Genomic DNA, 15,207 nt, shown 5'->3' on the forward strand with positions numbered 1-15,207 from the left:
ACAACGATTCACATCGGCGAACAAGGGCTGCACTATATAACAGCTTTTAAGTCGTAATATACCTGACCTCTACAATTAGGCCATATCAAATAAAAAAATTTAAAAAATAACTTGGTATTTCTAATGTACATTTTTCAAATCAAATGATAAAAAATCTAAGTAAAAAAGGTCAGCCTAACCCATCTTCGCCTTCCCCTAAATCAAAACCTGATATTACGTCCATATCGTCCATAGTTCCATATTGCCTGAATAGAAAAAGGATAAATTCATCATACCCATTCTAAATGACCATAAATCATACCCATTCTACATTACCATAAACCAAACCTTATTTTAAGTCCACGGTTCCATACTGCATGAATGTACAACATTTATATTAAAATAATAATATTAACCTAGTTCATGCAAAAAAATATTGGGGTAAAAAAAAACAAATGAATCTATATTTGTACTGTGTAATGCGGTGCAAATATGTATCGGGGACTACTTCAACAGGAGGTAGCTATCAGCCACGTTGTAATCTTCGGGTCCTTGAACATTTGGTTGTTTACATGTAATTTATGGAGCACGAGACAAACTAAGGCCTCAACCTCACCCAGTAGGCCAGGCAATAGATTGAGTTGTTTTAACTGCTCTCTCATGCTGGTAAGCAATGCTCCATCTTCTGGAGACATGGTTATAAAAACAGGCCCCCTCCAATGTTAAGTTGGACATTTTAGACCACTGCTTCCTCCGGTTTTGCTCGCAGAACTCGAGGAAAGGTCACACTGCCACCTGATCAACCTATGACGACTTAACATTGTCTTAGCAAACCAACTGACTAGCCAGTCTATGATATGTTATGATAACTACGGTTTGCCTGGATTTAATTAGTTGTTGTTTTTCTAGAGCTCCGACCTGAAGAACACTGACGTCATGATTCAACCTTGTTTTTTTTCAAGTTGCAAGTTGTCTTGATCTCACTGAAGTCATGCTGGATTGACAGAATGGCCAATGTATTCCAATTTTTCTGACCCATGGTGTTGCATGTTTATCTAGAGAATGCCAGACTTTGATGACAAAATTTGCCCAAAAGGACCGCTGCCCCAACTTCCTGTTCAAGTGAGCACAGTCCAAAATGTATTGTATCCTGCTGCATAAATGATGTAATATGCCAGGGAGATATGTATACTGTAGCTAAGAAAGTCATTCTAAGTGTATGTTGTGTAGTAAGCTGTTAGTAGCCCATGTGCCTCACCTTAATAATTTGGTCTATTTACCCCTCTTAATTTAGCCTACTGTTCTGACTTGGTGGTGCACATGTAGCCTATAACCTGTTTTAGAGAAATGTAATCATCAAATATTGTAAGAGCTTTCATTGTCTGCTTATATGCACCCTTTATTTAAGTGCGACTTTACTAACAACGGTTTTAGGAAACAGCTCGAAGATTTAACAATGCTCCTACGAAGGTTCTAACAATGAATTTAAGGCTAAGATGCTTTTGGGAAACTGGGCCCAAGTGCCATACAGATGCCAACACGAGGCCTATAGGATAAAACCCATCAGTGCGCCCTCGTGGACTAACAGGCCTAAATAACCTGAGTCGACACCTTTTCCTTTTCACTCACAATATCAAGGCAGTTGGTTTTAAAAACCACCAGTCTAGAGGCAAACGTCAATGTTGAGTCTCAAGGCTTTTTTATTACTTGTAAAACATTGGAGACAAACCTGCTAGTCTATCCCCTCTGTGTTGTACAGTAACAATACTGTACATTAAGTAAGGCATCAGAGGATAGCTGAAGACTGTCACTGTTTAACAATGTAATCTCATGTTATCATCAAAACAAACATTCTGCCCCTCACATTTCTATGCTGAGAGGTACAGCCCGTTCACAATTCATAAATAATAATGTTGGGAGGAAACATTAAAACAAAATGTGTGGTTAACATTTCTGCCCAGCTATTCATTAATAACGTCACTGACATACACACCCCACCCCTCTCTTTAGTCAATCACAGAATCAAAATGATCTGTAGCTTTGGAAATGTCAGTCAAGCCTGAACGAGAGAAGTCCAGAAGGCAGACACTGTTGACAAGGGTTGCATTCAGGAGGGTGCCACGTTCTATATAGCTGACAACGATTCCCTATTCTTCAGGACAAAGAAACATGTCTGTTCAATAAATTCCTATCTGAAGGTCCTGTAAAGTTGCACGCCACCTGGGTAGGTGGATGCACGTTACAGGACTGAACGTGACCCAGATGAATAGCAGAGCTCCAGTTTGAAGGCACGTGTGGCCTTACCCTCTCCCTTCTCACGACAGCCCTATGGGAGAGGGTTTTGCACTGTGGGGGCTGCGTCTCAATAGTGTAAAGTAGTAGGCCTACCAACCTTCCCTACTTAAGGGAGTTGATGAGTAAAAGCAAAGTTGTCAAAGAAGCACACTCCATCATTTAGCAGACTGGACTTTCATTTCAGTAAATGTTCAATTCTTTCAGATAAGTACAGATGAGGGCAAGGAGACGAGGCGAGGAAGGCTGTTTAGACTACTGAGACACAGCCCAGGTGTAAAGGGAAGAGAGTGAGCAGGGGGTATTCCACATCTATTGCTGGATAAAGCCTTCCTGTTGGATATTCCAAATGTGGAAATAATCAATTGTAATTATTAAAAGGTAGGGTTAAAGTGTGTAGTGTTGAATGTAGCAAACAGAGGCTTGCGTCCCAAATGCTATGGCCCTGGGTTCCATAGTGTACTACTTTTGACCATAGCCCCATCTATGGTAGCGGTTCTCAAGCCTCTCCGCAGGGACCCCCAGCCATTCTATGCATTTGATCTATTCCACACCTAGCTCACCTGACTCTTAGCTTGTCAACTAACCATCAAGCCCTTGACTATGTCAATCAGGTGAGCTAGTTCAGGGCCACAACTAATTTGTGAGATGTCTGGGGGTCCCCGAAGAGGTTTGAGAACCACTGCCCTATGCAGTCTGATCAAAAGGAGTGCAATATGTAGGGAATAGAGTGCCATTTGGGGACAGCAGGGCTCTCCTCTCTCAGACTACAGACTGGGCAGAGGGACATTTGGTGGCTCACTCTCCCTGTAAATTAGTCTAGGGCACAAGCTGCAGGCTCATGAAGCCATAATCCCAGCGCTAAGCATGACACACAACATGTGTGCAAACAGTCAATAGATGGTTACCTCCATTCATGAAGTGCATGCGCACGCACGCACGCGCGCGCACACACACACACAACATTGTCCTTCCCAGAGAGGTTTCAAACGGTTAGCTTACAAAAATCAGACTCAACATATAAATACGCATATACAGTGCATTCAGAAAGTTTTCAGACCCCTTGATTTTTCCACATTTTGTTACGTTACAGCCTTAAATCTAAAATGTATTAAATAAAATGTTTTCTTCATCAATCTACACACAATAATGATAAAGCGAAAACAGATTTTGGGGATTCTTTTGAAAAACACCCCCCAAAAAACAGAAATACCTTATTCAGACCCTTCGCTATGAGACTCAAAATTGAGCTCAGGTGCATCCTGTTTACATTGATCATCCTTGAGATGTTTCTACAACTTGGAGTCCACCTGTTGTAAATTCAATTGATTGGAAAGGCACACCAATCTATATAAGGTCCCACAGGTGACAGGTGCATGTCAGAGCAAAAACCAAGCCATGAAGTTGAAGGAATTGTCCGTAGAGCTCAGAGACAGGATTATGATGCACAGATCTGGGGATGGGTACCAACAAATGTCTACAGCATTGAAAGGTCTCCAAGAACACTGTGGACTCCATCATTCTTAAATGGAAGAATTTGGGAACCACTAAGAGCTGGCTGCCCGGCCAAACTGAGCAATCGGGAGAGAAGGGCCTTGGTCAGGGAGGTGACCAAGAACCCAATGGCTACTCTGATAGAGCAGAGTTCCTCTGTGGAGATGGGAGAATCTTCCAGAAGGACAACCATATCTGCAGCACTCCACCAATAAGGCATTTATGGTAGAGTGGCCAGACAAAAGCCACTCATTAAAAGGCACATGACAGCCAGCTTGGATTCTTTGATCTGATGAAACCAAAATTTTACTATTTGCCTGAATGCCAAGCGACATATCTGGAGGAAACCTGGCATCATCCCTACACTAAAGCACGGTAGTGGCAGCATCATGCGTGTGGTGTGTGATGTTTTTCAGTGGCAGGGACTGGGAGACTAGTCAGGATCAAGGGAAAGATGAACGGAGCCAAGTACAGAGAGATTCTTAATGAAAACCTTCTCCAGAGAGCTCAGAACCTCAGACTGGGGCGACGGTTCACCTTCCAACAGGACAACGACACTAAGCACACAGCCAAAACAACACAGGAGTGGCTTTGGGGACAAGTGTCTGAATGTCCTTGAGTGGCCCATCCAGACCCCGGACTTGATCCCGATCTAACATCTCTGGAGAGTTCTGAAAATAACTGTTCAGCAACGCTCCCCATCCAACATCACGGGAGAAACTAGCCAAATACAGGCGTCAAGCTTGTAGCGCCATACCCAAGAAGACTCGATGCTTTAATCACTGCCAACGGTGCTTCAACGAAGTACTAAGTAAAAGGGTCTGAATACTTATGTTTTTATATTTGTTTTTACATTTGCAAAAATGTCTAAACTGTTTTTGCTTTGTCATTGTGGGGTATTGTGTGTAGATAGATGAGAGAAAAAAACAATTGAATGAATTTTGGAATAAGGCTGTAACGTAACAAAAAGGTGGAAAAAGTCAAGGTGTCTGAATACTTTCCGAATGCACTGTACATACACAGTGTGCATTAGTGTGTAACTGTGTGTGCATGTGTATGAACCCGGTGGTCCTTCGTCACTCACTGTCAGTCTCAGTCAAGCACAGATGATGTCTGGCTGAAACTGCAGTCATTTCAAGACTTACAGTTCTTCACCTTTTTCAACATGCCACCCCCCTCTCTCACAGTGTATGTATGTCTCTCTTCTCTTCTACCGGCCACTCAGGCGGACACGTTGACGTCACGTAGTGCGATAGTACCAGTCGTGGGGGGGTCGGCGGGCCCCAGTTGGTCCCTGGGGGTGGGACTGGGTGACGAGGGGATGGGGTGTAGTAGGGAGGGGACAGAGCCTGTGGGAGTGGATAAGGCGCTGGTCTGGAACAGGATCTGCTGGAGTGTCCGTCGGAGGTTGGGGTGGAGGCGGGCCTGTGTCTGGTAGAACACCTCAGCTGCAAAGCACTTCATCACCCCGGAACAAAGGTCCTCGTACAACGGGACTGTGTACATCCTCGACGTCTGATGAGATAAAAAAAATACCAGATAAGGTTTCAATTGTATTGCTGTGCGTTACATTTAAAACAAAATGTAATTTGTCTTTGGCACTTACAGGTAGGTAAAAGGTCAAAAGTGACATAAAAGCTCTGCTGCCTAGAGGTCGACACGTAAGCTTGAAGACATATTTTTATACGATATTGGCAAGATATTATCAAATTATTCCCATGCATCTGCAAAAAGCTGACACAGATGTGCTTAAAGAAAGAAATAATATTAGACATACAACATAAATAATAGCAATACACACAGTGTCATTATACACAGTCCAGCAAGCTCATAGAGATCGTTAACAGCTGAGGGAAGACGCCATTTGGCCACGACACAAGAATCTGGCCTGCTCCACGAGACTCCTAACTTTTACAGAGTGAGACGCCCCTATTATTTCAATAATTTCTGCCCTGCCTTTCTAAAGTCTTCGAAAGCCAAGTGAACAAACAGATCACCGACCATTTCGAATCCCACTGTACATTCTCCGCTATGCAATCTGGTTTCCGAGCTGGTCATGGGTGCACCTCAGCCACGCCATCGATAAAACCCTGCCTGTGCCATTAAACCCCTACAACTCATCCAGAACGCCGCAGCCCGTCTGGTGTTCAACCTTCCCAAGTTCTCTCACGTCACCCCGCTCCTCCGCTCTCTCCACTGGCTTCCAGTTGAAGCTCGCATCCGCTACAAGACCATGGTGCTTGCCTACGGAGCTGTGAGGGGAACGGCACCTCAGTACCTCCAGGCTCTGATCAGGCCCTACACCCAAACAAGGGCACTGCGTTCATCCACCTCTGGCCTGCTCGCCTCCCTACCACTGAGGAAGTACAGTTCCCGCGCAGCCCAGTCAAAACTGTTCGCTGCTCTGGCCCCCCAATGGTGGAACAAACTCCCTCACGACGCCAGGACAGCGGAGTCAATCACCACCTTCCGGAGACACCTGAAACCCCACCTCTTTCAGGAATACCTAGGATAGGATAAAGTAATCCTTCTCACCCCCTTAAAATATTTAGATGCACTATTGTAAAGTGGCTGTTCCACTGGATGTCTTAAGGTGAACGCACCAATTTGTAAGTCGCTCTGGATAAGAGCGTCTGCTAAATGACTTAAATGTAAATGATAAAAGACAGTTCTGTGCAGCCGTATTCATCGACCTGGCCAAGGCTTTCGACTCTGTCAATCACCACATTCTTATTGGCAGTCTCAACAGCCTTGGTTTCTCTAATGATTGCCCTGCCTGGTTCACCAACTAGTTGTCTGATAGAGTTCAGTGTGTCAAATCAGAGGGCCTGTTGTCCGAACCCCCGGCAGTCTCTATGGGGGTGCCACAGGGTTCAATTCTCGGGCCGACTCTTTTCTCTGTATACATCAATGATGTCGCTCTTGCTGCGGGTGATTATTTGATCTACCTCTATGCAGATGACACCCTTCTGTATACCTCTGGCCCTTCTTTGGACACTGTGTTAGCTAACCTCCAGATGGGCTTCAACACCATACAACACTCCTTTAGTGGCCTCCAACTGCTCTTAAATGCTAGTCAAACTAAATGCATGCTCTTCAACCATTTGCTGCCCGCACCCGCTCGCCCAAAAAGGCTACCTACAGTTGAAGTCGGAAGTTTACATACGTTTTAATTACTCCAACCTAAGTGTGTTTTTCAACCACTCCACAAATTTCTTGTTAACAAACTATAGTTTTGGCAAGTCGGTTAGGACAGATTATTTCCCTTAAAATTGAATGTATCACAATTCCAGTGGGTCAGAAGTTTACATACACTAAGTTGACTGTGCCTTTAAACAGCTTGGAAAATTCCAGACAATGACATCATGGCTTTAGAAGCTTCTGAAACGACTGAAGGTGCCACATTCATCTGTACAAACAATACGCAAGTATAAACACCATGGGACCACTCAGCCGTCATACCACTCAGGAAGGAGATGCGTTCTGTCTCCTAGAGATGAACGTACTTTGGTGCGAAAAGTGCAAATCAATCCCAGAACAGCAGCAAAGGACCTTGTGAAGATGCTGGAGGAAACAGGTACAAAAGTATCTATATCCACAGTAAAAACGAGTCCTATATCGACATAACCTGAAAGGCACTCAGCAAGGAAGAAGCCACTACTCCAAAACCGCCATAAAAAAGCCAGACTACCATTTGCAACTGCACATGTGGAAAAAGATCGTACTTTTTGGAGAAATGTCCTCTGGTCTGATGAAACAAAAATAGAACTGTTTGGCCATAATGACTATCGTTATGTTTGGAGGAAAAAGGGGGAGGGCTTGCAAGCCGAAGAACATTACCCCAACCGTGAAGCACGGGGGTGGCAGTATCATGTTGTGGGGGTGCTTTGCTGCAGGAGGGACTGGTGCACTTCACAAAATAGATTGCATCATGAGGAGGAAAATTACATGGATATATTGAAGCAACATCTCAAGACATCAGTTCAAGCTTGGTCACAAATGGGTCTTCCAAATGGACAATGACCCCGAGCATACTTCCAAAGTTGTGGCAAAATGGCTTAAGGACAACAAAGTCAAGGTATTGGAGTGGCCATCACAAAGCCCTGACCTTAATCCCGTAGAAAATGGGGGCAGAAAGAACTGAAAAAGTGTGTGCGAGCAAGGAGGCCTACAAACCTGACTCAGTTACACCAGCTCTGTCAGGAGGAATGGGCCAAAATTCACCTAACTTATTGTGGGAAGCTTGTGGAAGGCTACCCTAAACGTTTGACCCAAGTGAAACAATTTAAAGGCAATGCTACCAAATACTAATTGAGTGGATGTAAACTTCTGACCCACTGGGAATGTGATGAAAGAAATAAAGGCTGAAATAAAGCATTCTCTCTACTATTATTCTGACATTTCACATTCTTAAAATAAAGAGGTGATTCTAACTGACCTAAGACAGCGAATTTTCACTAGAATTAAATGTCAGGAATTGTGAAAAACTGAGTTTAAATGTATTTGACTAAGGTGTATGTAAACTGCCGACTTCAACTGTAACTCATCCCCATATTTGTTTTTCTTCTCTTTTGCACACCAATATTTCTACTTGCACATCCTCATCTGCACATCTATCACTCCAGTGTAAATTGCTAAATTGTAATTACTTCGCCACTATTGGCCTATTTATTGCTTTACCTCCTTACTTAATTTGCACACACTGTACAATATACATATTTTCTATTGTGTTATTGACTGTACGTTTGTTTATTCCATGTGTAACTCTGTGTCTTTGTTTTTGTCGCACTGCTTTGCTTTATCTTGGCCAGGTCGCAGTTGTAAATGAGAACTTGTTCTCAACTGGCTTATCTGGTTAAATAAAAGGTGAAATAAAAATAAAAATAAATAAAAATAATTCCCTGGGCGTAAGCATGCTGGCTCTATGAGAGCCTCACGCTGCTCAGTTCAGAATTACACTCTGGTTCTATTTTAAAGATTGAGGTGCAGCTCGAGAACAACCGTCTTGCGTTAGCCAAAAGTTACAGGTGCAGTGTAGCAGGTAAAACCCCCACTGTTCCTGATGCCTCTGTGTAGCTCTTTTGTAATGCGCAACTGAGAAATCACCACTGTTTTTTTGTCACCCATTAACACTCATACAAAGAAATACTTAAGTGTCCACAGACTGCATGATGGTGGTAATTTCACTGCTTTGACTTCCTAGAACTGGAGTGAATGGCCTGGGTTACTCAGCTTGCAATTTTTAAGAAAATGCTCAAATGAAAATGAAGGGCCTTCTATGTGTGTTGTTGTAATACATTTAAGTTACATTTTAATAAATAAATGCTACATTTACTCCAAAAGGTATTTCTGAATGGAGACTAGTGGAATCTAAGTCAATCTATCTTCTAGAAAACATTAGTTTACTTGTTCCCTCAATCCCCATCCCTCCCCTTTAATACTCTCATTACATTTATTTAATTTGGGGCGGCAGGTAGCCTAGAGGTTAAGAGGGTTGGACAAGGACCAGTAACCGAAGGGTCGTTGGTTCGAATCCCCGAGATGACTAGGTGAAAAATCTGTGTAGTCACTATTGTATTAACATGTTGTTACATAGTAAATCAGTAATTGCACAATAATATAGTGAGTGGAAGAATGCATGTAAGGCAGGACACAGCTGATTCAAATAATCAACATATCATCAAGCTTTGATTATTTGAATCAGCTGTGCTAGTGCATAAACTATAATGTGCACCCCTGGGAGGCCCCAGGACCGAGCTTGGTCCTGCCTTACATGCATTTATTTACCCTGTTTTTTTATTTAACTAGGCTAGTCAGTTAAGAACAAATTCTTATTTTACAGTGATGGCCTACCCCGGCCAAACCCTCCCCTAACCCAGACGACATTGGGCCAATTGTGCGCTGCCCTATGGGACTCCCGATCGCGGCCGGTTTTGATAGCGCCCGGGATCGAACCAGGGCCAGTAGTGACATCTCTAGCACTGAGATGCAGTGCCTTAGACTGCTGCACCACTCGGGAGCCCTATTAGTTGACTGACAAAAATCTAGCTGCAGATTCTACCTTATTGAATGAATTACAGATCTTGAATGGATTATGGTCATTGTAGTTAATTACCTTTACTGCGCTAAACTGTGGACACCCCTTCAAATGAGGGGATTTGGCTATTTCAGCCACACCCGTTGCTGATAGGCAGGGGCGCAACTTTCACTGGCGCTGCTTAAACATTCTGAAATTGCATTTTTGTCCCCCCCAGTTATCATCGGAATGTGATACAAAACTAGGCAACGGTGTGCTTTAGGACCATGCGGATGGCTTCGATTGGTCGGGAAGGTTGTTTGGAGTGTTGATCCGACTGGACACACCTACTTATTCAAGGGTTTAACTTATTTTTACTATTTTCTACATTGTAGAATAATAGTGAAGACATCAAAACTAATGACATAACACATATGGAATCATGTAGTAACCAAAAAAGTGTTAAACAAGTCTAAATATATTTAATATATGCTGAGCACTATTTTGGCTGCTTTTCCTTCACTCTGCAGTCCAACTCATCCCAAACCATCTCAATTGGGTTGAGGTTGGGGGATTGGAGGCCAGGTCCTCTGATGCATCACTCGCCTTCTTGGTCAAATAGCTCTTACACAACCTGGAGGTGTGTTGAGTCATTCTCCTGTTGAAAAACAAATGATAGTGGCACTAAGCGCAAACCAGATGTGATGGCGCATTGCTGCAGAATGCTGTGGTAGTCATGCTGGTTAAATGTACCTTGAATTCTAAATAAAATCACTGACAGTGTCACCAGAAAAGCACCCCACACAATCACACCTCCATGCTTCACGGTAGAAACCACACATGTGGAGATCATCAATTCACCTACTCTGCCTCACAAAGACGCAGCAGTTGAAACCAAAAAAGATCAAATTTGGACTCATCAGACTAAAGGACAGATTTCCACCGGTCTAATGTCCATTACTCGTGTTTCTTAGCCCAAGCAAGTATCTTCTTATTATTGGTGTCCTTTTGAAGTGGTTTCTTTGCAGCAATTCAACCATGAAGGCCTGATTCATGCAGTCTCCTCTGAACAGTTGATGTTGACATGTGTCTGTTACTTGAGCATTTATTTGGGCTGCAATCAACTCTAATGAACTTATCGTCTGCAGCAGAGGTAACTCTGGGTCTTCCTTTCCAGAGGCGGTCCTCATGAGAGCCAGTTTCTTCATAGCGCTTGATGGTTTTTGCAACTGTACTTGAAGAAACTTTCAAAGTTCTTGAAATTTTCTGCATCGACTGACCTTCATGTCTTAAAGTAATGATGGTTTCTCTTTGCTTATTTGAGCTGTTCTTGCCATAATATGGACTTGGTCTTTTACCAAATAGGGCTATCTTCTGTATACCACCCCTACCTTGTACACAACACAACTGATTGGCTCAAAATGGATTAAGGAAATAAACTCCACTTCTTTAACAAGGCACACCTGTTAATTGAAAGGCATTCCAGGTGACAACCTCATGAAGCTGGTTGAGAAAAAGCCAAGAGTGTACAAAGCTGTCATCAAGGCAAAGGGTGGCTACTTTGAATAATCTAAAATATTATTTAGATTTGTTTAACACTTGTTTGGTTACTACATGAGTTCATAGTTTTGATGTCTTCACTATTATTCTACAATGTAAAAAATAGCACAAATACAGAAAAACTCTTGAATGAGTAGGTGTGTTCAAACTTTCGAATGGTACTGTACATTTATTTATTTATTTATTATGTCTCCCCCATGTCTTAAACCAAAGTTGCACCTCTGGTGACAGGTGTATAAAATTGAGGACACGGCCATCACATCTCCATAGATGAATATTGGCAGCAGAGTGGCCTTACTGAAGAGCTAAGTGACTTCAACGTGGCACCGTCATAGGATGCCACCTTTCCAACAAGTCAGTTCGAGCTGCCCCGGTCAACTGTAAATGCTGTTATTGTGAAGTGGAAACGTCTAGTAGCAAGAACGGCTCAGCCTTGAAGTGGTAGGCCACACAAGCTTACAGAACAGGATCGCCGAGTGAATAAAAATCGTCTGTCCTCAGTTGCAACACTCACTACAGAGTTCCAAAGTTGCCTCTGGAAGCAACGTCAACACAACAACTGTTTGACGGGAGCTTCATGAAATGGGTTTCCATGGCGGGGCAACCGCACACAAGCCTAAGATCACCATGTGCAATGCCAAGCGTTGGTTGGAGTGGGTAAAGCTCGCTGCCAATAGACTCTGGAAACGCATTCGGGAGTGATAAATCATGCTTAAAAATCTGACAGTCCGACAGACGAATCTGTGTTTGGCGGATGAACGCTACCTGCCCGAATGCATAGTGCCAACTGTAAAGTTTGGTGCAGGAGAAATAATGTTTTTATGGTTCTGGCTAAGCCCCTTAGTTCCAGTGAAGGGAAATCTTAACACTACAGCATACAATGACATTCTAGAAGATTATTTCCTTCCAACTTTGTGGCAATAGTTTGGGGAAGTCCCTTACCTGTTTCAGCATGACAATGCCCCTGTGCACAAAGCGAGGTCTATACAGAAATGGTCTGTCGAGATTGGTGTAGAAGAACTTGACTGGCCTACAAAGAGCCCTGACCTCAACTCCATTGAACACCTTTGGGGTGAATTGGAACGCCGAATGCGAACCAGGCACTAATCGTGTATAGTGTATGTAGAATATTGGCTGTTGGAAACTACAACTCCCTACTACTTTACTGACTTTATTGTCGCTATGGGGAAATTTTGTTGCAGTGTCATGTACACATTTAAAGTGGCGTTTAAATACAAAACAAAATTGACAATACAACTTTCATAACAGTTACATACCAAAATGTTTTTTTAAATAATAATTATAATAAAGAAATATAACTTTTAAAGGGACTAGCCTCCTGGTCTTACGGAGTCGATAGGAACATTATAGCCCAAGCTATTTATGAGGGATATCACACCTGGCACCAATGGTTGTCTAGTTCTGTTTTTCCTGCTGAGGGGTGCCCTATACCTGTGCCCAGAGGGGAGTAGTTTAAAGTCCAGCTACAGGGGGTGGCTTGGGTCTAAAATTATTTTATGAGCCTTACGGAGGGCCCTGACCTTAAAGATCTCATCCAGGCCTGTCCGTTTGACTCAAAGTACTTTGCTTGCTGTGGTAATAATCCTTCATATTTATCTAGCTGACAGTGGCATTGCCAAACCAACAAACAATACAAAAAGTGAAAATACTCTCAATGAAAGATTTGTAAAACAGAGCCAGTATAGTACAATCTACATTAAAAGATCCCAGCTTTTTGAGTCCAACAGCCACAAAACCAGCCCCCCATCTAAGGAGAAGTCCCGAATGAGTCTCTGTGCCAGAATGTAAGGCTGGATTGTGTTGAAGGCAGAACAAAAGTCAACAAACAGAACCCAGACATGGGATTTGGCTCTAGATGTCTATAGACCATGTTAAGGAGTGTAAGAATGACCTCATCAACTCCTCTGCTAGGCTGATAGGCAAACTGAAATGGGTCGAGAAGCTTCTGGGTGATGCTGAGAATATGACTTTTCATAAGTTTCTCAAGGCATTTCATTACTAAGGATGTCAAGGCGACAAGGCGGTAGTCATTCAGCACAGAGGGATTAGGTGCTTTAGGAATGGGTATAATTGAGTTTTTCCACAATACTGGCACGTGTTTCTGGTCAAGTGAGGATTGGAAAATGTCTGTAAAAACACCAGCCAATTTTTCAGCACAGTGCTTTAACACATGTCCACTTATTTTATCTGGGCCTGGGCTTTTGTATGTGTTACATCCCCTGAACAACTTTAAAACATCATCAGACTGTTAAACAACAACTCTCTCAAACATTTGTAATGATGCTTCCATTTGTTTTTATCTCCGACACAAAGTTGTCTGATTCAAATCGTGAGAAGAAAACATTCAGTTGATTAGCCATGTTCTGGCCCTCATATCCCCCAAGGTCAGCACTGGTTTTTCCCCTGCCTATATGGGGGGGCACTATAGCCATGGATTTAATCCCTTGCCAGGCCACCCTTGCGTTTCCTGAGGAGGGTCCTCTCCACCCTTTGCTTGTATGCCTCCTTGTCCGCCACTATATGTCTTTTGATCTCACGTTGTACATCTCTTAAAGCATGTCTATCACCCTCAGCATAAACTGCCTTCTTCCTATTAAGTAGTGATTTTAGATGTTTTGATACCCAAGGCTTATTGTTAAGGAAGATTTTACAGGTTTTATGAGGCACAACTGACTCAACACAGAAGTTCACATAGTCTGAAACAACATCTGTGAGTTCATCAAGATCAGAGCTGCTGTCCTCAAATACCTCTCACATAGTACAGTCAAAACACCCTGGAGACCAACTACCTCCCACACAGTACAGTCAAAACACCCCTGGAGACAAGTGATACTGTTGTCATTCCAGATCTGGACAGTTTTAACTGTGGCTTTCTCCCTCTCCAGGAGCCGACAGTAGGTTGGCCTGAGGTAGACCACATTGTGGTCTGATGTCTCCAGGGGAGGTCTGGTGGTGGCAGAGAACGTATTTGCTATTGTCCCATAGCACAAATCAAGAGTTATATTTTTTCCAGTGTGACATTTCATATACTGGTGGTATGTGCGCAGGACTTTGTGCAAGGTACAGTTGTTAAAATCCCCTAAAATAAATGTGGGTGCGTCGGGGGAGATGGATTCCAGTTTCTGTGACAGATTATAAATAATCTCTGATGCCTTTGTTATATTAGCTTTAGGTTGAATGTACACAACAGTAACAAACAATTGGGGGAACTCACGGGGGCAGAGAGTAAGGTCGCAGTGACACAGACAGCAGTTCAATGTCGGGGGTACAGAGTGTCTCTCTTACCAGGATCCATTTACACCACTGGTCCCTGACAAGCAGGCAGACACCCCCGTCGTGAAGTTTCCCTGTGACTGTCAGATCACGGTCCGCTCTGACCAGAGTGAACTTCTCTTCTCTGTACGGGACTCTGTCATCCAGCCAAGTCTCAGTAAACGCCAGCAAACAGGCCTCCCGATATTCGTGTTGGAAGTGCAAATTCGCTGACAGCTCATCCGCTTTCCCCCTCAGTGACTGGGCATTAATCAGCAAGGTGGTGGGTAAGGGAAGTTTGTTCTTCAATTTTTTAAGTCTTTGTCTGATTCCCCTGCGTTTTCCACATTTGCATTTGGGTTTGTAATCCATTCGCAGACAATCAGGGATTAGATGGGCCATTGGGATATCCATGGCGTTTGTGTTTGAGTTGCATTGTGGTAAGAACCCCCTGCTGTATTGGATTCCGCTGCCAGCAGCATCGCTCAGTTTGGAATTTGTTCAGATTTCTCTCTACAGAAACTGCACATTGAGCTCACAGGAAAAAAACAGAATGAAATAGAATTCAAATAATTGAACCGACGTCGGTCAAT

General features: G+C 43.2%; 1 protein-coding gene across 2 annotated transcripts in view; it reads right to left on the reverse strand.

Moving 5' to 3' along the window:
- Window positions 1-1,661: 1,661 nt before the first annotated feature.
- rnpepl1 (arginyl aminopeptidase like 1) overlaps window positions 1,662-15,207 on the reverse strand; it is a 39,112-nt gene continuing 25,566 nt past the window's right edge. The window contains exons 11-12 of one of the 2 annotated variants that reach the window (XR_003864763.2): window positions 14,648-15,136; window positions 5,192-5,280 (exon numbers count right to left, since the gene is read on the reverse strand). Coding sequence is in view for 1 of the 2 variants with exons in the window: in XM_029673282.2 (XP_029529142.1) it covers window positions 4,987-5,280 (294 nt within the window). In the remaining variant the exon portion in view is untranslated. Of the gene's footprint in view, window positions 5,281-14,647; window positions 15,137-15,207 lie in introns of both variants that reach the window. The other variant, XM_029673282.2, reaches the window with a different exon arrangement.

The sequence above is a fragment of the Oncorhynchus nerka genome, linkage group LG11 (assembly GCF_034236695.1).
Source record: "Oncorhynchus nerka isolate Pitt River linkage group LG11, Oner_Uvic_2.0, whole genome shotgun sequence".
Lineage (NCBI taxonomy): Eukaryota > Metazoa > Chordata > Actinopteri > Salmoniformes > Salmonidae > Oncorhynchus > Oncorhynchus nerka.